The 26,863-nt window shown below is 43.3% G+C and overlaps 1 protein-coding gene across 1 annotated transcript in view; it reads left to right on the top strand.

The window, feature by feature from the left end:
- FES (FES proto-oncogene, tyrosine kinase) overlaps positions 1-26,863 on the top strand; it is a 344,941-nt gene that overhangs the window by 165,491 nt on the left and 152,587 nt on the right. Inside the window, exons 9-11 of the mRNA XM_082253226.1 lie at positions 714-830; positions 4,076-4,262; positions 15,039-15,116. Coding sequence (XP_082109352.1) covers positions 714-830; positions 4,076-4,262; positions 15,039-15,116 — 382 coding nt within the window. The remainder of the gene's footprint in view (positions 1-713; positions 831-4,075; positions 4,263-15,038; positions 15,117-26,863) is intronic.

Genomic DNA, 26,863 nt, shown 5'->3' with positions numbered 1-26,863 from the left:
TTCTTGAACAGGGGGCCCTGAAAATCCTAGTTACATCTCTGCAATGAGAAGTTACATCTAATACATCTACTGTACTGATATTTTTGTTGAGTAAATGTTTGAATAGGCAAATGTTCCTTGTGTTTTTATTCAAGCATATCACCTTTTATCTGTTTGAATGAAGATTTACTGTCTGCCTTTTTAAATATGTTGAAAAAGTCAACAAATTATACGTGGTGAGTTAAAAAAAAATACCTGTGTTACAGGCGTTTGACAGGGGGGGGGGTTTTTCTGCCTCTAAAGGCCCCTCCATGTAAGCCTATGTGTCCATGCACACTATAGGCGTTTACAGGAGTTTAGAGGTAGGGGCCTTTAGAGGCAGAAAAAAAAACAAAATTTTTGCGTTCATTTTTGCCATTTTAGCGTTTTCAGCTGGTTTTTTATTTATTTATTTTTTTTTTTGCTATTCATTAGCCAGAATAAGCTAATATTCTGGCCAATTAAATAAAAAAATAATCAAGCACTTGACTCCCCTAAACGTATATGCAAAAACGTGGATTTGGCACGTTTTCGAAGCTTCTTTCAAAAGCCCCAGTGTGCATGAGGCCTAATAGCAGCAAACCCCTGTCAGCTTGGTCGGTGTTGCCAGTTTTGTCCTTGCCTACAAATGTGGGAAGTTCTGAATACATTATCATAATATTTTGTTTATTTCCTCTATCACTTTCATTATGCAGATTGACTTTTCTGGAAGAAGAACTCACCGAAGTCTCACAAGACGTTATTAGTAAGCAAGAAGCCATGAAACAGCTTCAGATTGACGTAACGAACGAGGAGAAGCGTTACGGAGATCAGTAAGATTTACCAATATTTAATTAAATCAATAAAACATTTTAGGTTTAACATGTAGAAGAGATAAGTTGAGGCACGAGGACTTTCATAGTACGGTATGAACATGGGACACAATAGTTTGTTTAAAAACATATACAAATATCTATTCAATTCATAATGTTAAAACTCAACCCAATTAGGGTAAAGAAGGACACTAAAGGTTTTAGTCCATTGAAGGACCGCACAGCAATACTAATACACCATATAACCCTCTATTATAGAGTGGACATTGAGTAAAGTGTCCACCCTGTCCTGAGGGACCTTTAACTAAACAATTCCAATCTCACACTCCACGTGTTTCGCGGAATAACCACTTCTTCAGGAGTTTTGCTCAAGAGCAATGAAGATCTGAAAAAAAGTACAAACCAATAATAATAATATACAAAAAAGAGAATATAGAGCTTTAACCAAAAAGGAGGTACATACATAAGGGCAGCAGGGCACCTATGTAAAATATTAATAAACCGTTAACATGAATGTATAAAGACTCTTAACCAACCAACACACCAGTAATTTGGGTTTTAGGTTTAAGTTTAGGTAGGTACCACTTTACATAGTTACATTGATCCAACTTGGACCAATAAAAGTATGTATGTGCCATACCTGTGGGATCCCCATGGAGGCTGAAAATCACTGTAGTAGTTGTTGTTACTACAGTGATTGCCACTAGCTTCTGAGTCCCGCGCCGAGCCACTGCCCTGCTGCTTACTGAACACAGGAGTTTGCACAGGCGCCATTCAGAGAGCACATTGCACTTCATATGCATTCTCTGACTGGATGAGGTGGAGAGGATTGGTTGGTGAATTTGTGATCTCCAATTCATCCAATCAGAGAAGACTTTGCATTCATTGAGAAAATGCAAAGGGTTCTCTGATTGGCGACCATGCCAAGCAGGCATTCTCATATGTTCACTAAGCAACAGGGTAGCCTCTCGTCATGGGTCCCCGAAAGCCAGCAGTGATCACTGTAGTAGCGATGATTACTATAGTGATATTCGTCTTCTACGAGGATGCCACAGGTGTGGCACATACATATTTACATTGGTCCTAGATGAACCATTCTAACTATACAAAGCAGCCAATATCTAAACTTCAGCTTTAAAGCTGAACTACAGCCTTCCCTTCTGTCTTGCACAGTTGTACAGGCTCTCCTCCTGTACTGAAATTGCTTACTCAGATTTCACCGCAGATTGGGAGAAGCTCACAGTGTGAAGTGAAATCAGAGTAAGCAATTTCAGTACAGGAGGAGAGCCTCCTAGAGTTTCAGCAAGTCAGATGAGTCCACCTCATTTTCTGGCTTAAAGTGGAGTTCCACCCAAAAGTGTAACTTCCGCTCATTTGCTTCCTCCCCCCCTCCGGTGCCACATTTGGCACCTTTCAGGGGGGAGCGAGTACCTGTTTTTGACAGGTACCCTTCTCCACTTCCGAGAGACGGTGCCGCGGCGCCGTCCCTTGGAAATTTAGCCCCCTCCTACTTCTCCCGCCGCCGAGCCAATCCAAATGCGCAGCGCGCTTCGCGCACGCGCATTAGGGACCCGCCTGTGAAACTGCAAGGCTTCACTGCCGGGTTCCCTCACCAGGAATGGCGGTGGCAGCACCCGACAGCCGATGAAAACATCGGCTGCGGTGCCGACATCGCTGGACTCCAGGACAGGTAAGTGTCCTAATATTAAAAGTCAGCAGCTACAGTATGTGTAGCTGCTGGCTTTTTATTTTTGGAGGGGGAGGGGGTGAGGCTGGAACACCGCTTTAATCCCCTTCATGCCGATGTAACGCAAATATGTGCCCTCACTGCACTGGGCTTTTTTTATGTGGGGGCCGCATGTATGTGTTTCTCCCTTTGTGCTGGAAGCATGCCGCACTATATACTCCCAGCACAGAGACCGGGGTCTCACCGAGAGACCCGAGCCCTGTACTCCCGATTCTGGGTCACCTGATTGCTGTGCTTGCCTCTGATTGGCCACCACAGTGATCAGTCGCTGTGAAACCAGTCCCTGTTTTTTTTTTTCCTTTCTGTGAATGGAGAAGGATACATTGAATCTTTCTTGTTCCTTGCAGAAAGAAAAAAAAAAAAGTATTTGTAAAAAAAATGTAAAACAAATAAATAAAAAATAAAATAAAGGAAAATACCTGTTTGATCTAGGTTAGAGTCAGGGTTAGTGTTTGGGTCAAGGTCAGGGTCAGTATATTTTGGACAAGATTTTTTTAATTAGCATCAGTGTTAGTGTCCATTCACACTGGTACGACTTGTCAGGCGACTTGGTCAGCCTGACAAGTCGTGCACCGTCGCTCCCATAGTGTAGTACAGGACCGGTTCTAATAGGAGCGACACAAGTCGCTCCGACTTAGAAAAAGGGTCCTGTACTACTTCGGGGGAGACCTGGAGGCGACTTGCATAGACATTCATGTTATGAAGTCCGTGCAAGTCGCGCCGAAGTCGCGCTGCACGCGACTTCACAAGTCGCCCCCGAAGTTGGAGCGACCTAATGTGAACGGGGGCTTAGTTCCGGTGTGTTTTAGGTAGGACAAAATAAAAAAAAAGAAATAAAAAAAAAAGCAAACAACAACTAACATACACACACATGCTATTGTTGTGATCGCCAGGATCATGAGAATTTATTTTGGGTTGTTATTAAATGGAAGGTTATGGTAGAAATGTATAGCTAAGTTAAAATAAGAAAATAATTATTTTTTTACTATTTTGGGTCAGTTTTCCTTTGGTAATTAAAAAAAAAAAAAAAAATAGGAAAAATCCACAACTATTTATTACCAAATGAAAGCCCAATTTGTCCTGACAAAAAAGCGTGGTATAATCCACTTGGATGCACCAAGTAATTGTGATGATATGTACAGTTTTACTAACACATGTCAAACTTGCAAAATTGTGCTTAGGCATTTAGATTTGTTTTACCCTTGGTGTAAAGGGGATAATGTAAAGCAGTCAGTTTTTCAGTACAAGAGACACTTATGTTTTTATTATAACATAACTTATTTAAAGGTTATACATTCATTCTGCAGTATTGTGGGGTGACTTTTGACCCCCTTTTTTTTTTTTTTGCTTATCTAGTACTGCTTATCTATTACTGCTTTAAATCTATGCAAAACTGAACATGAATTGGTTTTACTAGATAAGATTTATAACAACTACAGTAACACAGTAAAAGGTTGGGAATTCCCAGGTAATGTGATGTTCTTTTTATATTTTACAGGTTTAATCTGCTGACCAAATGTCAATCTCTTCAGGATGCCATTGTTAACTATCAGATGTCTATGTGTAGCAAGACGAAGCTGCAAGGCCAGAGAGACATGGTGAAGAAGAAGATGAATGAGTTGGGATCACGAGATCCTCCTCCGGCACTTCAGTTGCAGGATGACAGCCTGTCCATCTCTTCTGTTGTGAGTTCACAACATTTACTAGGAAAGCCTGAAAGCCAGACAAGATGTCTTTTGCAATTTTCTGGTTTTAAAGGATGAATGATGAACAATACAGCAATACTGTGATAACCCCAAATTAACTGTATGCCCAACTTACCAGTGACATTGTGCTTGAGGAGGGCTCTTTAAAGGTTAAATTCACCTTTTTAAAAAATAAATAAATAAACACATGCGCATATTTTTGCAGGCAAAAAAATGTGCATTTATTGTTTTTTTTCTGGAGCCTGCAGAGCATTGCAATCAGCAAATCGCGGGTGCAATGTCAGGCTCCTGCACACTCTCAGTATTGCTGTTTGATTGTACGTCCTGTATCGGGAGACAGTTACTGGAGAGCGGGAAGGTCAATGAACTACCAGAGTGCTCACCAGCGCCCTCGCAGGTCATTGAGAACAACTACAAGCCGTCTGTTGTGGTGGAAGATGTTACTTGTAGTGCATTTATTTACAGATCGCCGTGAATTAAAGGATAAGTTCACTTTAAAAAAAATAATAAATGCTAATTTTTTTTTTGCAGGTAAAAAAGTGTGCATTTACAATTTTTTTTTTGTAAGTCTTGAAACCCTTCACACATCTGCCCGCCTTCCCATGAGGGAAAAAGGGGATAAAGGGGGGTTGAAACCCCTTCCCCCTTTTCTCCTTATATTCTGGGTTCAGATCCTTGGCCATCTTGATTGGCAAGGCAGGGATGCTGGCTGAACTTTTCAACCTGCCTACATGTGCATGCCCGGGAGTCCATTCTTCTCTGCAGATTCTCAAATTGTACATTGAGCTGTAAGATGTCTCAGTGATGGAAAGTATTTGTGTTCCAGCTCCTTCATCTTTTTTTGGAGTTGGCTCCAGTTGGTTTGGAGTTTTTAGTGGTTTCCTAAGAGCCCCTGTGACTAGCAAGAGCTCCCTAACTGGTGAGTGTGCATGAGGAACAACGAGGGAGGTTAGGTAACTCCAGGTCCCATGACAGTTAGGGGAGGATTAGGGGAGAATGAGTTGGAGCCTTTGAAGAAAAACAGCAGAATGAGGAATGAATTTTCAACCTCTTTACGTATAACATAGAATTCCTGGCCCCTGTGTGATACATTTCCATGGAAAACCTAAAAACCTTGGAAATGTTTATTTATGTCTAAGGGATGGGTATAGCAGGTTTACTTACCCAACCCTGTGCTCCCCTGGCAGATAGCACTCCCTTATGCTCTGGCAGTGATTATTGCCTCATCATCCTTATGTTTAGGGGCCCTACATCGGTCTTGATGATGTCAGAAAGCATCTAACTGCTGGAGTGTAGGGTAGAGGAGGCACTGCTGTATTTTGGCCTAGGCCGACAAGGCCCAGGCCTAGGGTGGCACTTTACAGGGGGGCAGCAAAAAAGCCACCCCCCTCCACCTGAGACTCTATTGGCCACTGGTTGCTAGAGCCGCCTCTCTCACCCCCCCCCCTCTTTATCTCTCTTTCTCAACCCCTTTCTCTCTCACCCCCTCACACCCCCTTTTCTCTCTCTCCCCCCCCCCTCTCTCTCTCATAGAAACATAGAAACATAATATGTGTCGGCAGATAAGAACCATTTGGCCCATCTAGTCTGCCCAATATATCTGAATCCTATGAATAGTCCCTGGCCCTATCTTATATGAAGGATAGCCTTATGCCTATCCCATGCATGCTTAAACTCCTTCACTGTATTTGCAGCTACCACTTCTGCAGGAAGGTTATTCCATGCATACACTACTCTCTCAGTAAAGTAATACTTCCTCATATTACTTTTAAACCTTTGCCCCTCTAATTTAAAACTGTGTCCTCTTGTGGTAGTTTTTCTTCTTTTAAATATGCTCTCCTCCTTTACCGAGTTGATTCCCTTTATGTATTTAAAAGTTTCTATCATATCCCCTCTGTCTCTTCTTTCTTCCAAGCTATACATGTTAAGGTCCTTTAACCTTTCCTGGTAAGTTTTTTCCTGCAATCCATGTACTAGTTTAGTAGCTCTTCTCTGAACTCTCTCTAGAGTATCTATATCCTTCTCGAGATATGGCCTCCAGTATTGCGCACAATACTCCAAGTGAGGTCTCACCAGTGTTCTGTACAGCGGCATAAGCACTTCTCTCTTTCTACTGCTTATACCTCTCCCTATACATCCAAGCATTCTGCTGGCATTTCGTGCTGCTCTATTACATTGTCTTCCCACCTTTAAATCTTCTGAAATAATTACTCCTAAATCCCTTTCCTCAGATACTGAGGTCAGGACTGTGTCAAATATTCTATATTCTGCCCTTGGGTTTTTACGCCCCAGGTGCATTATCTTGCACTTATCCACATTAAATTTCAGTTGCCAGAGTTCTGACCATTCTTCTAGTGTTCCTAAATGCTTTTCCATTTGGCGTTTCCCTCCAGGAACATCAACCCTGTTACATATCTTTGTGTCATCAGCAAAAAGACAAACCTTACCATCGAGGCCTTTTGCAATATCACTTATGAAGATATTAAACAAAATTGGTCCCAGTACAGATCCCTGAGGTACCCCACTGGTAACATGACCTTGTTCTGAATGTTCTCCACTGACTACAACCCTCTGTTGTCTGTCACTCAGCCACTGCCTAATCCCCTCTCCCTCTCTCCCCCCTCCCTCTCTCTCTCATCCCCCCTCTCTCTCACCCCCCCTCTCTCTCTCTCTCTCTCTCACACCCCCCCCCTCTCTCTCTTTCTCTCTCTCTCTCTCTCTCTCTCTTATCCCCCCTCTCTCATCCCTCTCTCTCTCTCTCACCCCCCCCCTCTCTCTCATCCCCCCTTCTCCCCCCTCTCTCTCATCCCCCCATTCATCCCCCCTCTCTCTCTCATCCCCCCCCCCCCTCTTGCTCTCATCCCCCCTCCCTCCCTCTCCCACCTTGCTTTCTCTCTCTCTCTCATCCCCCCTCTCTTTCTCCCTCCCTCTCTCATTTCCCCTCTCTTTCTCCCTCCCTCTCTCACCCACCCCCCCCCCCCTCGTGAGATCTCAGGGGTTCATGCTGGGACTTGTAGTCCTTCAATTTTTAAGAGAGTTACATCCGTTAAAAAGGAAGGAGTGGGGTAAATTTACATAGGAAGGTGAGGGGGGTGCTCAATTTTAGTCTTGCCTAGGGCAGCACAAAATCAACATACTCCACTGAGAGGAGGTTGCAGTGGAGGAGCCCGCAGGATCAAAACAACGGTTAGGCATCATGCTCACTAGACATTTTTAACGCTGCTGTTAGCGGCACCTGGCGTTTTTTTTTTTCTCTGCCTTCTAACACCCCTGCATTATAACCTATATGTCCATGCACACATAGGCATTTAGAGGCAGGGGCGTTTAGACGCAGTAAGAAAACCCCACTGCCAGCACATCCAGGAACATCAGCATTTTGGCAGAAAAAACGCATGAATCTTGTAAATGCGTGTAAACGTGCGTTTAAAGATTGAGCGTTAATCCATTTCAAAAGCCAAAATAAATTATGAAATGAATTGGCACCCAAGCGCTTGGCACGCCTCAAGGTGTTCTATGCGTATACAAGGGTATTCAAGAGTTTTCTTCTGCCAAAAGGCAGCTTCCAGGAGAAAAGTCTTCTAGGAGAGGCCCAAACGTCCAGTGTGCATTAAACAAAACTGTATTTTTTGTTCCTCTAAACCTAACCGAGCATTGAACCCTTGCACTGCAAGGGAGGATTTTAACCTTGGAGTTCAGCTTCAAGAATGAAGTAATATAATAAAATTAATCTGTACTTAAAAGTTAAAGTCTGCATAAATACATTACTAACGTTCTACAGCGGCTGTATAATTTATTAAAAAAAAAAAAAAAATTGGTCTTTTCATAGGAGTTCCCTGAGGTGTGAGCACATAAAATATTATTATTTAGTACAGTAAATGTGCTCAGCGTTTTACCCAGAGCCGGTCATTTCCACAAAGGGGCGAGAGAGTGTTGGAATTGTACATAAAACCGTATCACATTCTGAGCCACTGAGCATTTTATTTTTTCTGTTATAATTTAACAAAACATCTGGTTAAAAAAAACAGTGTCTTGTTGCCCTATTTTAATTGGAATTGAGAATATTTATTTATGAATTTATCTACATTTCAACAACAGATAAGGAGATTATTTTATTATTTTCGTGTACTTTTTGCATACCTCCCAACTGTCCCTCATTTGGAAGGACCGTCCTTTTGAAAACCAAATCCCTTTTCCTTCTTTCCTTCTCAATTGTCTCTCATTTTGGACACATACGTAGGGCTCTATAATAAATGCAATAGTTGACTACTAAAAGTGGTACACTACACTAAAGGGGTCTTTTTATAATACATTTATTGGCCAAATATCAGATACATTTGTGCAAGCTGAATGAAATGTTCCCTTATTTTTCTAATAGAATATTTCCTGTATCATCAGCTCCATCTAGTGGCCAAAATTAGGTGTGTATGTATGTATGTAAATGTGTGTGTGTGTGTATATATATATATATATATATATTATTATACAGGATTTGTATAGCGCCAACAGGTTGCGCGGCGCTTTACAATGTATGTATATATTGTGAGATTCGCATCAAATGTAGAGCTTTAAGGACACTGCCACTCGCTGTTTCTTCTTTAAGGGCTTTCTTTGCCCATGTTTATTAAAAGAAAACTCAGTACAGAAAACAAGTGTGTCCCTCACAGGGGGTTTCAGCATTTGAGTCCTCAGCAAAATAAATGATTATTCAGCCCTCCTGGCTTGAATTTGCAGCACTGCTGCTCTGGCCTTAACACTTCAGGCTCTTGTCTGTCTCCTACAGACTTAGCGCACCCAACAGGGTGCACACGGATCGCAGCCTCGTGCTGCATTGACTCCCACGTGGAGCCCTCCTGACTCCTGGGCCAGACCTCCTGTCTGCCGGGTGGAGCCCAGAACCATGGTCAGGTTACTACTAAAAGCCCAGCGCACACCTGACCAATTATTATGCTGGCTGTTCTGAATATCTGGACACAGGATTGGAGATTCCATCCCACCCAGATCACTTAGAAATCTCCAGGCTCCAGGTCCCAAAATGGACTTTTTAAAACACTGAGGAAACTGAAAAGCCAGTGGTGTGGGCACCGCCCATCCCGCCCCCGCCCTGGGAGGGGCAAAAGGTCAGGGACAGGTGTAGGAGAAAACACACCGGGGTGCGTGTCCCAATGGTCAGGTGCATGCAATATGATATTCATAATATGGCAGTAGCGTAGCACTGAGTGCAAACAACCAAGGATAGCATGATGGTGGTAATGGCCCAAAAAGTTTGAAAAACCGGAAGTGACATCTATGTACACCCGGAAGTAACCTTTGAGGCCATGGAACGCAAGCCCCGCCCACCCAGAAGTGTGTGTGTGTGTGTGTTCCAGGCCAACAATATACGGCTTGGAATGCTGGTAACAACACTGGACCCTCCTGAATCCGCTCCTTGATTCGCAAGTACCCACCGATGTCAGAGAAATCCTCACCCAGCAGCATCCAAGGCTCCCTTGTGAGTACCTTTTCCTATGTTCTTCTGCGGTGCACTGATGCTCCGTGCACACATTTGGATGTGAGCATGCAGCATTCATACTGCAAAGCTCAGCACAGGTTCATAATCACTATTCTTCCTCTCTTTAGCTTTCTGGGGGAATGAGTTTGTAACACCATCTACTGATTACTGATGTCTGATTATGCATGTGTTTTAAATATCGTTTTTTAGCAGAATTGTCTGTTGCCAATCATGGTATTCATATGATCATATACTGATCTATTAATCTCCACTGATCATTGTTTCCTAATGATACTTTTGAGTATAATGCTTCAGCATTAACTATCATCTGTCATCTATGTATTTGTTTATTATTTATGTATACATATATTTCTTTCTCCTGTATCACAAGCATCCATACAAAACTTTTTGGGCCATTACCACCATCATGCTATCCTTGGTTGTTTGCACTCAGTGCTACTGCCATATTATGAACATCATTTATTGCATGCACCTGACCATTGGGACACGCACCCCGGTGTGTTTTCTCCTACACCTGTCCCTGACCTTTTACCTCTTCCACTTTTAAACAGATTCCACTTCATATGGCCCTCAATGGATATACCGTTCCTTCATAAATGGAAAGACACTTCATAGTGTAATACCTTCGGTACAAAATGTATTAACCACTTAAGCCCCGGAGGATTTTCCTGCTAAAAGACCAGGGGGTATTTTGCGATTCGGCGCTGCGTGACTTTAACGGACAATTGCGCGGTCGTGCGACACTGTACCTAAACGAATTTGACGTCCTTTTTTTCCCACAAACAGAGCTTTCTTTTGGTGGTATTTGATCACCTGTGCGATTTTTTGATCACGCGCTATAAACAAAAAAAGAGCGACAATTTTGCAAAAATAGCAATATTTTTCACATTTTTTTATATGAAATTCCCCCCCAAAAAATGTAAAAATCAAAATTTTTTAACATTTTCAGCCAATTTGTTTTATCCTACCTATGTTTGGTAAAAAAAATCGCAAAAAGCGTATTTTTATTGGTTTGCGCAAAAGTTATCGCGTTTACTAACAAAGGGAAAGATTTTTGTCATTTTTGTTGTTTTTTTTTTTAACGCGTAATAGCGGCGATCTGCGATTTTTTTTTTGCGGTACTGCGACATTGCGGCGGACAGATCGGACCCTTGACTGACATTTTTGACACTTTTGGGGTTACCAGTGACATTTCTACAGTAATCAGTGCTATACATATGCACTGTTACTGTAAAAATACACTGGTAGTGAAGGGGTTAACTTTATTTGGGAGGGAGGGGCTGTGTGTGTCCCTAGGGGCGTGCTTTCTACTGTGATTGGCTGTGGCTTGAGCTGTAAGGACACTGATCAACGGATCTACATAGTAGATCCATGTGATCAGTAGTGATGTCGCGAACCTAAAATTCGCCGTTCGCGAACGGCGAACGCGAACATCGGCAAATGTTCGCGAACCGGCGAACCGGGCGAACCGCCATAGACTTCAATAGGCAGGCGAATTTTAAAACACACAGGGACTCTTTCTGGCCACAATAGTGATGGAAAAGTTGTTTCAAGGGGACTAACACCTGGACTGTGGCATGCCGGAGAGGGATCACGCAAAAAAAAGTTCTTAAAAATTATAATTTTTTGATAGAGAGCCAATTATTGGAAAAATTAAAAAAAAATAAAAATAAAAAATTTCTTTGGATTTAGCATCTGGGGGGTCTAAAAAGTGTACCTGTGAAGTTTCAGCTCTGTAGCATGTCCAGAACCCCTAAAAAACAGCATTTGTCTTATATTTTCAGGAATATGGCTTCTCTGCGGCTGGCTTTTTCTCTTGCAGGCATTTATCGGGCATTTTTTTAGGCAGGCATGTCATTTTTTGTATTTAGTGTCTGGGGGGTCTAAAAAGTGTACCTGTCAATTTTCAGCTCTGTAGCATGTCCAGAACCCCTAAAAAACAGCATTTTTCTTATATTTTCAGGAATATGGCTTCTCTGCGGCTGGCTTTTTCTCTTGCAGGCATTTAGCGGGCATTTTTTTAGGCAGGCATGTCATTTTTTGTATTTAGTGTCTGGGGGGTCTAAAAAGTGTACCTGTCAAGTTTCAGCTCTGTAGCATGTCCAGAACCCCTAAAAAACAGCATTTTTCTTATATTTTCAGGAATATGGCTTCTCTGCGGCTGGCTTTTTCTCTTGCAGGCATATATATCAGTGGTGGGTGGGCAGTGGCACAGTACACTCTCTGTGGACCTGACAGCAGTCACTGGCACCCAGGCAACTGCAATTTAAAAAATATATATATATTTTTTTTACTTTGCAAGCTGCTGTGCCACTTTATATATCAGTGGTGGGTGGGCAGTGGCACAGTACACTCTCTGTGGACCTGACAGCAGTCACTGGCACCCAGGCAACTGCAATTTAAAAAAATATATATTTTTTTTTACTTTGCAAGCTGCTGTGCCACCTTATATATCAGTGGTGGGTGGGCAGTGGCACAGTACACTCTCTGTGGACCTGACAGCAGTCACTGGCACCCAGGCAACTGCAATTTTAAAAAATATATATTTTATTTTACTTTGCAAGCTGCTGTGCCACCTTATATATCAGTGGTGGGTGGGCAGTGGCACAGTACACTCTCTGTGGACCTGACAGCAGTCACTGGCACCCAGGCAACTGCAATTAAAAAATATATATATTTTTTTTTACTTTGCAAGCTGCTGTGCCACCTTATATATCAGTGGTGGGTGGGCACACAGTGGCACTGCAGTGGGCACAGTACACTCTGTGGACCTGACAGTAACTGGCAGCCCAGGCAACTGCAATAATAAAAAATATTTTTTTTTTCAATTTATTGCAACAAGATGCTGTGCCACCGTATATATATATCAGTGGTGGGCAGTGCACTGCAGTGGGTACAGTGCACTCTGTGGACCTGACACAGCACTCACTGCAATTATGACAGAGGAAAAAAAAAATATTTTTTAAAATGCAAGGTACTGTGCCTGTGCCACCCGAAATGAGTGTGGTGTGCACACAGTACAGTCTGTGGTAGGTCTGTGGCCTCTCACACACAGCGGGCAGGCAACTGCAGTGTACAATAGATATATATAGATATATATATAAAGAAAAAACTCTATTACCTTACCAGCCCTTAAAAGGGCTTTTGGGGACACTATATATATATATATATATATATATATATATATATATATATATATATATATATATATATATATATATATATATATATATAAATAAAAAAAATCCTCAATTACCAGCCCTTAAAAGGGCTTTTGGGGACACTAGATAGATATAGATATATATATATATATATATATATATATATATATATAAGAAGAAACAACTCAATTACCAGCCCTTAAAAGGGCTTTTGGGGACGCTAGGTATATATATATATATATATATATATATATAAAAAAAAAAAAAACCACAAATACCAGCCCTTAGAATGGCTTTTTGGGGTGCTGATATTACAGCAGTAGTGGACCAAGAACACTGCAAGACCAGGAACACTGACTAACTGTCCCTAGCTTAACAGCAGCAGCAGCAGCAGCAGCAGCAGCAGCTCTCTCCCTACTCTCACTACACACACTGCTTCAGAATGATCTAAGATGGATGCTGCCCTTGCTTATTTATAGGAGGTGGGAGGGTGTGGGAGGGAGGTATGCTGATTGGCTGGAAATGTGTCTGCTGACTGTAAAGTTCAGGGTCAAAGTTTGCCTCGATGATGTCTTATGGGGGGCGGACCGAACATCGCATATGTTCGCCGGCAGCGGCGAACGCGAACATGCTAAGTTCGCCGGGAACTGTTCGCCGGCGAACAGTTCTATACATCTCTAGTGATCAGTGTCTTTACAGTGAGGAGAATGACAGGTGGCTTGTTTACACAAGCTGCCTGACATTCTCCCTCTTCCCCGCCGATCGCCGAGTGACCGGCGGACATCGGGTCCGCTGGTCACACGCGCGGGGGGGTCCGTGACCGCGCGGGAGCGAGCCTCCGCGGGCGCGCGCTCGCTCCCCAGACCCTCCCAGGCTAGTGACGTTAATTAACGTCACTCTGCCTGGCAGGGGCTGACCGCCGCAGTAAATCTACTTGCGGCGGTCGGCAAGCGGTTAAAATCCAGAAAACTCACTCACCAAAGTGATAAAATCTCGCATGTGCATCAATTCTCCACAGGGAAATGTTTCCAACCATCAAGATGGCCAACCTCCGTGCTTGGCTGGCAACCTCACGTGATCCAGCTCTACCCAACCGGCGTGCACCCCTCATGACATCATTACGATGAAACCGTTTGGGTAGAGCTGGATCATGTGACGTTGCCAAGCATGGAGGTCAGCCATCATGATGGTTGGGAACATTCCCCTGTGGATTATTGATGCACATGCAAGATTTTATCTTTCCTTTGGTGAGCGAGCTTTCTGGATTTTAATACATTTTATACCGAATGTATTACGAAGTGTCTTTCCGTATATATATATATTTAGTATTTACACTATATTACCTAAAGTATTGGGACGCCTGCCTTTACACACACAAAAACTTTATTGGTATCCCAGTCTTAGTCCATAGGGTTCAATATTGAGTTGGCCCACCCTTTGCAGCTATAACAGCTTCTACTCTTCTGGGAAAGCTGTCCACAAGGTTTAGGAGTGTGTCTATGGGAATGTTTGACCATTCTTCCAGAGCGCATTTGTGAGATCAGGCACTGATGTTGGGCGAGAAGACCTGGCTCGCAGTCTCCACTCTAACTCGTCCAAAAGGTGTTCTTTCGGGTTGAGGCCAGGACTCTGTGCAGGCCAGTAAAGTTCCTCCACCCCAAACTCGCTCATCCATGTCTTAATGTACCTTGCTTTGTGCACTGGTGTGCAGTCATGTTAGGACAGGAAGGGGCCATCCCCAAACTGTTCTCACAAAGTTGGGAGCATGAAAATTGTCCAAAAATGTCTTGGTATGCTGACGCCTTAGGAGTTCCCTTCACTGGAACTAAGGGGCCAAGCCAAACCCTTGAAAAACAAACCCACACCATAATCCCCCCTCCACTAAATGATTTGGACCGGTGCACAAAGCAATTTTCTCCTGTTGCAGTGCGGGAACTAGGCCTGTAAGAAACCATGGAATTTCAATGATCCACATATTTTACATGAATACAAAACACTCCAAAAATACATGGGATATGGATGGTGTGATTGAGTCATTGATGATCAGGTAGCCTGACTGACAAATGTTTTTCTTTTTTTTTCCAGGAAAAGGAAAGTGCAAGAAATCAAACCCTTGAAACGATAAAAAACCACATTTCTGGGATTTTTCGGCCAAAGTTTTCTGTAAGTGTTTATGTCTACATAAGAAATACTAATTAAACTAATTTTGAATATAAACTGATATTATATAACTGTCACTCAAGCCCCTGGGCAGACACCAGCAACCGAGGAAAGGCTGTTTGAAAGGTTTGTGGACAGTGGTGGACTTATTTATTTAAAGTTCTAAAGTCACAGCATACACTTTAATTTTATAACATCAGCATTGTAATAACAATACTAGTTCTATTTGACAATCAAATATAAGATTATTCGAAAAATCTTCTTTCATGTTATGAGTCCTACCTGTCTGCTGGCCATCTCTTTCCACAACTCCCTGGATTACCTTCATGCTTTGCATCTTCTCCTCTGCTGTTAAAGAGGTTGTACACCGAGAAATTTTTTTTTTCTCTTCTTTACATTCTGAAAGAGAAACCCATAATGAGCTAGTATGCATCGCATACTAGCTCATTATGAAATACTTACCTTAGAACGAGCCCCCGCCGTGCCGTCCGCTTACCTGTATAACGGGCGACATGTATAGTTGCCCGTCTTCCGGGATCGCGGCATCCGGCCTTCTGATTAGCCGGAGCCGCGGTGACGTCACTCCCGCGCACGCGCGCGGGAGCCGACGGTCACGGCACGGGGCTCTGAAGGAACGGCACGATCTGCCGTTCCTTCAGAGCGCATGCGCCAGTGACGTCACTGGCTGCATTAAAGGTAAATATCTCCTAAACGGTGCATGTTTAGGAGATATTTACAGTACCTATAGGTAAGCCTTAATATAGGCTTACCTATAGGTACAACTTCCTGAGGAGGGTTTACTTCCTCTTTAACTTTCCATTTCTAAGGACTACATGTCCCATGGTACCTTTCTGCCTGCAGGCAATGATTCCTGCACTGAATCCGCCTCCTGAAACTCCTCCCCTCAGCATCTCTGTAGTACAGAAGGTGGGCTCTGTGAAATTTGTGACACAGCAGTGCCCGCTCACAGGACATTGGTGCTAACACATGCATCGTGGGGATCTTCATGAAGTAAGTTTACAAGCTTAAAGATTGTTCAGAATAAGAGTCCATTCACACTTGTGCAACTTTTCATGCCACTTTGGACATCAAAGTCACATGACAAACCGCAAGACATTCTTTTCAATTGCACCCGTTCAAAGTTGCAGTGACTTTGAAAAGGTGCCTGCGCTACTTTGGTACGACTTTTGATGCAACTTTGTTCCATATAATGTAAAGTCGAATCAAAATCACTCCAAATGTCACTCCAAATTAGCACTTTTGGAATCATGTGGCTTTGAAGACACACTGATGTGAAAGGAGCCTAAAGTCTAGGTTCATATCTATGCGTTTGTGGTTGATGCGTTTTTCAGGCACGTTTTGCCGTGCGTTGTGCATTTTTAAGAACACTTTTTTGCATGCAGTTTTGTGTGTAGGTTTCTTCCCCTTCAAAAACACTGTATATAGCCGGCCGCCACGTCCTAAACAACCGATGAGTCAAAAGCTGAAAGTAAAAAAAAGAATTGCCGGCAAAAAAAATTTGCAAAAAAAAATGGCGTCCCCCCAGACCCTCTATTCCAGACACTTATCGAAGCATGCAGCCTAGGCAAATCAAGAAAAGGAGAAGACGAGCGAGCGCCCCCCCCCCCGCCAACCCCGATCAATACCAGTCGACATGCCCTCAACATGGGAGCTTTGGGGAGGGGGCAAAGTTGAAGGGGACAAGGGCCTCTGGACTGTGTTTGTGGGGGTTTGCGGGTCGGGGGGGGGGGGGCTTATCAGAATCTGGAAGCCCCCTTTAACAACGGGGTCTCATCATCCCTAAGTTGAAAATTGTCAGACAAACAGTACATGCATTGAATCAGATGCAGCCACTGTTTTGGTATTTTGGCAGCTGGCAGGGCTGGCTGTCAAGATTCAGTAGCACAGCAGGAGATTCTGCCATCTTCGCTGTGTAACATAGATGGACAAATCTGTTCCTGCAGTTGGAATGAAAAAAAAAATCTATAAGTGAATGTCCAGCTTTTGTATGCTGTAGCATTAACGACCTTGTCCTTCCAGTCCGTGTAATCTGCAGAAAATGAGCTGTCAGTTTGACAGCTTGTTCATGTACTGTGCTGAACATGGATAAGAGATGTGGTGGAAACAGAAGCACTTAGAGCAGAGTTCTGCCCCCCTCCAAAAATTTAAAGTCAGCAGCTACACCTACTGTAGCTACTGACTTTTAATATTAGGACACTTACCTGTCCTGGAATCTGGGACAAGTTTCCATCAGATGTCAGGTGCTGCTGCTGCTATTTGCGGCTTCACAGCCGGATCCCTACTGCGCATTCGCGAAGCACGCTGAACTCTCTTACCGGCCTGGCAGCAAGGGAAGGAGCAGCACTTTTAGGCAGATGCCTCTCCTGCCTTGGTCCATCCTGGTGTTTTGGTATTAACCACTTATGGACCAAAAGATTTTCCCCCTTAATGACCAGGCCATATTTTGCGATTCGGCACTGTGTTATTTTAACGGACAATTGCACGGCCGTGCGACCATGTACCTAAATAAATAAAATTGATGTCCTTTTTTCCCACAAACAGAGCTTTCTTTTGGTGGTATTTTATCACCCATGCGATTTTTTATTTTTTTGCGCTATAAACAAAAATAGAGCGACAATTGTGAAAAAAACAATATTTTTCGCTTTCTGCTATATGACATTCTCAAAAAAAAAAAGTAAAAATCTAAATTTTTTAACATTTAAGCCACTTTGTTTTCTGCTACATATTTTTGGTAAATAAGCGTATTTTGATTAGTTTGCGCAAAAGTTATCCCGTCTACTAACTACGGGAAAGATTTATGTCATTTTTATTTATTTATTTATTTATTCTACTAGTAATGGTGGCGATCTGCGATTTTTAGCGGGGGCTGCAACGTTGCGGCGGACAGATCGGACCCCTAACTGACATTTTTGACACTTTTGGGAGTAATCAGTGCTAAAAATATGCACTTTTACTGTAATAATGACACTGGTAGGGAAGGGGTTAACACTGTGGGTGATCAAGGGGTTAAATGTGAGCCTGGGGGAGTATTTCTAACTGTGGGGGGGGGCGTGGCTTGTGAAATGATCAGAGACCTGTGATCCTATATAGCAGAATCACAGACACTCTGATCATTTCAGAGAGAAGATCGGTTGGCTGTGTTCTTCTCTCTCAGCGGGGAGCGATCACGGGTGTCAGTGCCGGTTCACATTTGTGCGATGAGGGAACGCTGCGAATATGCAGCGTGATCCCGCATCCCATCCGCACATCTGGCAGTTCACAATGCCATATGCGATACGCAGGGGGTGTCAATTAAATGTTAACAACACCCCCAGTTTGATCGCATATCGCAGTGCGATCTGACAGTTCGCACAGGATCGGATCGCACAAGTGTGAACCACTGTGCGATCCGATTCTGAGGCGGCTCAAAAAATGCTTCATGTGCGAGCAGTGCGCTCCGAATTACATGCGATCTCGCAAGCCGCACAAGTGTGAACCGGCACTCAGGTAGCAATCAGAGCCGCCTGCCCCGTGCATCGTTTTCCCCGCTTCCCAGTGGGGGCGGGAGCGCGCCGCCGGCGTCTCACACTCGCCCGTTAGCTGCAGGCACGCGACCGACGTAGGTCTACGTCGGTTTGCGCAGGAGAGCCACACAAATAGACGGCGGGCGGGCGGGAAGAGGTTAACTAACTGCCTCTAGTACAAACAGTTTCTAGAATTATTATTATTATTTTTATTAATATTATTATTATTATTAAGGATTTCTATAGCGCCAGCAGTTTACGCAGTGCTTTACAATATTAGAGGGAGACAATACATATACAATACACTAAAATACAAGAGGATTAAGAAGGCCCTGCTCAGAAGAGCTTACAATCTAATGGGATGTGCTACAAACTCTTTGTCAAGCCTACATATAGCTCCTATGGATAGGAAAGGTGGTGGAATAGAGAGTAAAACTAAGAACCGACTTATCAGGAGAACCAGTAAGTCTTCCAACCTGCCTGCTTGGGCAATTGCCTGACAATGGGTGGCCAACAGACTTGGGGGGAGGGGGGTATACATATGAAATTGCTCCAAAACAATATGGTGATACCACCTCTCTCCTGCGCTTAGAATCCAAGCTCCCCGACTACACTTCCTACGGGACTCACATGTGGCGTCTCGGATGGCTAGAGTCTTGCTGCCCAAAAAGGACTGGAGTAGTCCAACAGTACTGCAGGCAAAAAGAAACAAAAAAGGGCGCACCGACCTAGCGCATTATCCTCAATAATAGGCTTTATTAGTACAACATGTAAAATGGCTACTCACAAACAAAGGTAGAAAATAGTCATATCAAGCTCAATCCCTGCAATGTTAGGAATAGTCCATGCATTAGTCCATAATCCTGTTAAGATGACGTCTGACGCGTTTCCTAAGGGCTCTGAGGAAGAGGCTGACTCTCGAAATGCGTCAGGTGTCATCTTAACAGGATTATGGACTAATGCATGGACTATTCCTAACATTGCAGGGATTGAGCTTGATATGGGGGTTTGGTCCCACCATATGGCCATATCGTGCTCAAGCCCACTACTGCGTCAAAGTACCCCATTATCAGTGGGTCCTACACTATCCATGAAAAAGAGATGAATCCAGCCTAACCCTTGGAGATAATACTCCTTGCTGGGAAGGATGTGCAAATGCACTACAGGGGACTCCTACTATATCCACTTGATGGTGGACACTGATTGAGTACAGATGTGTGTGGGGGGGGGGGGGGGTGGGGAGGGTTGCTCAACCTCGATAGTCTGGTCAGACCAAATACATTTGCATTTGCGCGCTATTCTTTTTTAATATACATGTCTTTTGGTTCATAGCTGCAGCAGCTTTAGAAATACATGGGTATGCTCCCCCAAATTTTTTGCCTGTTTATTATGTATTTGGTCTGACCAGACTATCGAGGTTGAGCAACCCTCCCCACCCCCCCACACACACCTGTACTCAATCAGTGTCCACCATCAAGTGGATATAGGAGGAGTCCCCTGTAGTGCATTTGCACATCCTTCCCAGCAAGGAGTATTATCTCCAAGGGTTAGGCTGGATTCATCTCTTTTTCATGGATAGTGTAGGACCCACTGATAATGGGGTACTTTGACGCAGTAGTGGGCTTGAGCACGATATGGCCATATGGTGGGACCAAACCCCCATTTTTATTTATGGATTGTCTTCAGATTTGGTAGTTATTTCTTTTGCATTTGCGCGCTATTCTTTTTTGATATACATGTCTTTTGGTTCATAGCTGCAGCAGCTTTAGAAATACATGGGTATAGTCCCCCAAATTTTTTGCCTGTTTATTGAGCTTGATATGACTATTTTCTACCTTTGTGAGTAGCCATTTTACATGTTGTACTAATAAAGCCTATTATTGAGGATAATGCGCTAGGTCAGTGCGCCCTTTTTTTGTTTCTTTTTGATTGTATACATATGAAATCACTGCCCGAATTATCCATAAACTGTCATTGAATATCTATGAATATCTACAAATCCAAGAAAACGATGCATGTGTTCGCACCAATGCCCTGTAATGAATGCGCTCCAACAAATCTAATCTTTTTATGTTAATACTCTTTTTCGAAATGCAAGTCATGGATGATCACATCTGCAGAACCTGTGACTATTTCTCTTAAAACAGATCAAGAGTTTTTTTCCTTAGAAGAATATAGTTAGCAGTTTTGCATTTTCCATGTGGTTCCATTTGTCAGTCTATAATGCATTTCTTGAGAACTAATAACTCCTGGAGACATCTGTGCCCAACTGTAAAATGTTATCGGTAGGCATCTTGTACTGTTTGTAAAGTCCACATGGCTTAACAGATGGGGCACATACATACAAATCTTCTACTACTTATGTCATATGGTTACACTGAAGACAATCCTCTGCAGTATGGGAAAGACCATTATTGCATACTTATGAGGACGATGTGCCTTGGGTATAAATATTGCTGTTGTTGTGCTGTTACTGTAAACTGCCTGATAATAGCAATTACCGTTCTGTGGGTTATATCTTCACCACATTCACCGATCATGTACGTTATTCCAGACAGGGGCAGCCCAAGGCATTAGGCTATAGTGGAAAGATTACAAGTGACCCTCCATGTTTCTGTTTAAGCACTTGACCTCTGGAAGATTTTACCCCCTTCAATGACCAGAGCATTTTTTTTGCTTTTCAGCACTGCGCTACTTTAACTGACAATTGCGCAGTCATGCAACACTCTATGCAAATTAAATCTCTAATTTTTTTTCACACAAATACAGCTTTCTTTTGGTAGTATTTAATCACCATTGGGTTATAAGCGAAAAAAGATGAAAAACTTTGAAAACAAAGATTAAAAAAAAAAAAAAACTAAAATTTCTGCTATAAATCCTATCCAATAAAATTTTTTAAAAATCTAATTTCTTCATGAATTTAAGCTAAGATGCATTCTGCTACATGTCTTTGGTAAAAAAAAAAAAAAAAAAATTAGTGTTATTTGGTTTGCGTGACAGTGTCGTGGAAAATAAATAGGCTCGTACTGAAAAGTACAAATGGCCCGCTCTTTTGCATAACGATTTACCAAGCACTCGGCGATAAAGAAAGGAACAGACGCGCTGGGTCATTTTGATGCCATCTGCCAGGTCTCTCTCCATTGGATATGTATGTGTGTGCATGTGTATAAGAGCTAGTGTTTGTGTGTGAGAGTTTATGTGTCTCTTCATGGATGAATGATGTGTTAGCTGCTGTTATGTGAGCTGTTATGTGAGCTTGTGTCTGTGTGTGTGTGTGTGTGAGAGTGTGAGTGTGTGTGCCTCCTTCTGAGTTCTGATCTGTTCTGAGCAGGGCTTGTTTATTTACAGCAAGTAAGTGAGTTACAGGGAGTGGCTTCATGGCCACCAATCACAGATACGTATACATTCAAAAAGCACAATAGAAGCTGTGGAGTACACGCCCATTGATGGACAAGAGTGAACAAAAGACTAAACTGCCAGGAAGCACATGGCTTTTCATTGTTCATTCATGTCAATCCATAAACATGTATTCCATTACCTGTTGGTGGGTTTCCATCAAACATGATTCATATATATAAACCAATTTTGATAGTGACCATAAGATTTTCACCAGCAAGTCTTTCCTACAATGACAGTTAAAGTGACAATCGCTGTGAATAGCGATTATCAGTAAAACCGACACTGGGAGACATCATGACTATTTAAACTAAAGAATATGTCTATCAAAATTTCCACAACAGTCCCTCCTCTTTGTCATATGCTCCCATGTGTCCCTTGATGAATCTTCTTCTTCTTCTTCTTCCAAAAAAAAAAACAGAACAGTTCTTCTCACGATAAAAACAATCCATTTCAAAAAGTTTATAAAAAGAAAAAGATAACGGGTAAAAACAATCCATCGAAAGGAAACGACACTTGGGTTCCGTTCTTCGGGAGATGACTTCAGAGGGAGGGCATGAGACGATGGGATGCGTTGACCAGCGGTCAGGCTGAAGTCCTTGGCGCCGGATGCAGGGGCGGAATCTTGGGGCGTCTCGTCTCAGCAATCAGGACGAAGTCATCTGCTCGATCTTTGGTGACTCGGTTGACCAGAAAACAGGACCATATAGGAGGAATAGAAACAAGAACAACCTAAGTATATATACTTCTATTTCCTTCAACCAAGATCCAATGGAGAACAAAAAAATCCCCAGAACCTCCCAAAGCATTAAAAGGTTTCCAACCCTCGTTAGCTATAGCTCTGGCTCTGCCTTGCAATGAAGTTACCTTATCCATATGGGCTTGGACCTTATCACTGGTGTTGCTATGCCGGAACAGCAGTCTTCCCCTACAGAAACCCCCCTTGGAAGCTAACAGAAAATCTAGTACCATTTTCTCCTACAGTAAAAACACCCGGAGTTTCATTGGTGAGATGACTGCTATACCTGTCCCACAGGTTGTAGATCCTACAAATCTAGTTCCAGTGCCAAAACTAAAATTAAAGCCCAGCCGTGGACTACCTGATTGTCCCGATACCCAAATTGTATTGACCAGAAAAGAACAGGAGCCAGAGCTAACATTAAAACTGAAACTGATGTTACCCTCTAGGAATGTGTCATTAAATTCAGTGCACACGTGTCTCTTGGTTGTCTTCATGATGATACGAACGTCTGCCATTGTTGGGGTGTAATAGCTAGGTGGGGGTTTGGAGCACACCCAGCCATTAGACCTGTTTGCCATCTTGGCCAGCTGAAAATGCATTACCCTTGCTAAAACACACTTGCTAAATATGTAAATAAAAAACGATACTCCTCATTATCATTCTTGGATGGAGTTGAGCAGCTTTTTGCAGTGGTTAGCATGGATCCAGAACCTCAAGGAAGTCGGCGTTGTCAGCTGAACCTGGTAATTCCTCCGCTCCAATCCCGTCCCTTGACGTTTACTCAGTCACCTGCTTGGACAGAATGTACACCAGTTATCGTGTCAGGGTCCGGGAGAGACTCCCGAACCCTATGATGGACCTTTTGGAGCTCCCGTTGCCAGGACTGCTCCCACCCCGTCAGCTGGGAATGTAAAAATGACAGCTGCTGAGGAAAGCACAATCCAGGCTCTGGTTGACTCCCAAACAAAACTTTGTAGGGTGATAACCCATGGGACATTCCTGTTGGGGTAAAGAGCAATGAGAAAACATTCGAGCCGTGGCTCTTTCTATTCAGCCGTTCAACCTTACCGCTAATCCCTGAAGCGCCGTACATACCTCTAAAAAGATCTGACCAGTGAAGTGTGATCCGTGATCTGACTCGATCGTTCCAGGCAGCCCCCTTGCGACAAACTATCTCAGACAGGATCTTTTTCGTGGTGGCAGTGGCAATGGCATTGTGCACGGACCAAGCCTCTGGACACCCAGAAAACATATCCGGACAGACCAAAACACGCTCGTTCCCCGGCAAAGTGATATAGTCTATCTGAATGCGCTAAAAGGGATATTCCGGTTTGGGTGGGTGCCTTCTGGGCTGGGGTAGTAAAGCCAGGGCCAATCCAATGCTCCTCCACCTATGCACACATAACCATCTTTGACTGGTGCCCAAGGTAATGAGTCGAGTGGGCCATCATTGGAAAAAGGGATCTGGGTAAACACCATTTACCATCAAGACCCCAGATGTCATCTGGACCCTGTGTAGTCCCCAAAACCATCCATCTCCTCTTTTCCTGCACTTCCGCTTGGGACTGCAGCTTCTTCAGAGGGGATGGCTAGCATCAGGGCCTCTGTCACAGGGCTCAGAGCACCTTCCTTAGCAGCTCTATCTGCCAAGGCATTTCCATTGGCTTCCATAGTCGTCTCAGTAGTATGAGCCTTTCCCTTCAGAATGGTTATCACGTGTGGCAAGCAAAAGGCAATGAACAGCTCTATTAACCCCGCACGTTTCACCGACCTCCCCAAACTAGTCAAGAACCCTCTTGCCTTCCAGACAGGACCACAATCATGTGCTAGTCCAAAAAGCGTATCTCGAATCTGTATAGAAATTGATCCTCTGATCTCTATGTCTTACCATCTGGGGTGTAGTACCTGGAACCATCGACAAAAAGGTTAGCAACTGGAATGGGGGTCTCATTCACTGGACTGACAGCCGCTGATTGCCACTCCATCAAAGAAAGACAATCATGTTGTCCCTACTAAAGTTGGAAATTGATGAGAGAGAGAGAGAGAGAGAGAGAGAGAGAGAGAAAGAAAGAGAGCGAGATAAAGTTTTGAAAATTACCATTTTTCTGCACGGCCTTCTCCCCCCTTCTCTTCATCCTTAACAGGAAGAAGAGACGCAGGGTTCCAAAATAGTGCATCGTTTAAGGTTACGAGGACTTTGGGGGTCCTTCAATGTCTGTATTCTCTGAGTGGTTAGATGTTGGGTACCTAGAGAAATGCAATGACCTAAAAAAAAACAAGCTTCTCCTTGCAAAGCTGGCCTAGCCTGCAATAGAGAGGTTCAGTCACTGACACTGTCTGGCCTGTGAGACCTACAGTGGGAGTTGTCTTCCCTGGAAGGGGAACCTTGCCTCTAGGGTCTTGAGATCTTAAGACCATTTTGGCTGCATCGGTGTCAGCGAGGCAAGGGAGGGGCTATTTTAGTTCCTCTAGGATGTGAGCTGACACCGGTTTATCAACGCCTTATGATAAGTCATAGTCGTTTCTGACCATACCTACCTTGAATTTTCCGGATCCTCCTGAATAAATTGCCACTTACCCCACGGACCAGCCGGGTTGGTAGGACAATTATGCCTGATGTACCCTGACTTTCCACATCCATAGCAGACCTGTTAAAAGAACTTCTAGTTTGCCACAGTGTTAGAAGGAGAGGGTTCAGCTGTTACGACAGGCTGTTGAGAGATAGAGACACTGTGAGGTGGGAGGGCATTACCAGTACCAAAGTCTGCACCGTGAACTGAAGAAAACGGAGATTAAAGTACAGAGACAGTGACAGGTTCAGTGTCAGCGGATCTGGCTCGTCTTATTAAAGTTAGCCCAGGAAGAGCTTCCTCCACTTCTCTCACCAGATCGCTGGACTCGGCTATCTCATCAGGCCAAGTGTACATAATGCGGTTCTTCCGGACTGAACCCGCCTCATGCACACCTTGCTGATTGACCATAATAGATCTCTGAAGCCACAAACATTAATAGAAATAACCCCATCGTTATATAAAAGAGCGAACGCTGCAAATGAAAAGGTTCTTTTGCTAAGCTTTTGTTTCTAACTTCCACAGCGGACAAAGAAAGTAAGCCCTGGTTTAGAACAACAACAAATTTTCAAAAACTGAAATGAAATGTCTTACCACACGGCGCCTTTGTTGTAACAAAACTGGACTCACTTCCCTCCTGTTTGTCCGCTGAGAAGCTAGGAACGATGTGTTAGGGCTACCAAGCTCGCCATATGTCGTGGAAAATAAATAGGCTCGTACTGAAAAGTACAAATGGCCCGCTCTTTTGCATAACGATTTACCAAGCACTCGGCGATAAAGAAAGGAACAGACGCGCTGGGTCATTTTGATGCCATCTGCCAGGTCTCTCTCCATTGGATATGTATGTGTGTGCATGTGTATAAGAGCTAGTGTTTGTGTGTGAGAGTTTATGTGTCTCTTCATGGATGAATGATGTGTTAGCTGCTGTTATGTGAGCTGCTATGTGAGCTTGTGTCTGTGTGTGTGTGTGTGTGTGTGTGTGTGTGTGAGAGTGTGAGTGTGTGTGTGTGCCTCCTTCTGAGTTCTGATCTGTTCTGAGCAGGGCTTGTTTATTTACAGCAAGTAAGTGAGTTACAGGGAGTGGCTTCATGGCCACCAATCACAGATACGTATACATTCAAAAAGCACAATAGAAGCTGTGGAGTACACGCCCATTGATGGACAAGAGTGAACAAAAGACTAAACTGCCAGGAAGCACATGGCTTTTCATTGTTCATTCATGTCAATCCATAAACATGCATTCCATTACCTGTTGGTGGGTTTCCATCAAACATGATTCATATATATAAACCAATTTTGATAGTGACCATAAGATTTTCACCAGCAAGTCTTTCCTACAATGACAGTTAAAGTGACAATCGCTGTGAATAGCGATTATCAGTAAAACCGACACTGGGAGACATCATGACTATTTAAACTAAAGAATATGTCTATCAAAATTTCCACAACAACAGTTATAGCGTCTGCGTCTGGTATAGATACTGGAGTTTTTATTTATTTTAAACTAGTAATGGCAGG

The sequence above is a fragment of the Pelophylax lessonae genome, assembly GCF_965119305.1.
Source record: "Pelophylax lessonae genome assembly, chromosome: 4".
In the NCBI taxonomy this organism is placed as follows: Eukaryota; Metazoa; Chordata; class Amphibia; order Anura; family Ranidae; genus Pelophylax; species Pelophylax lessonae.
This window is presented reverse-complemented; position numbering and strand designations above follow the sequence as displayed.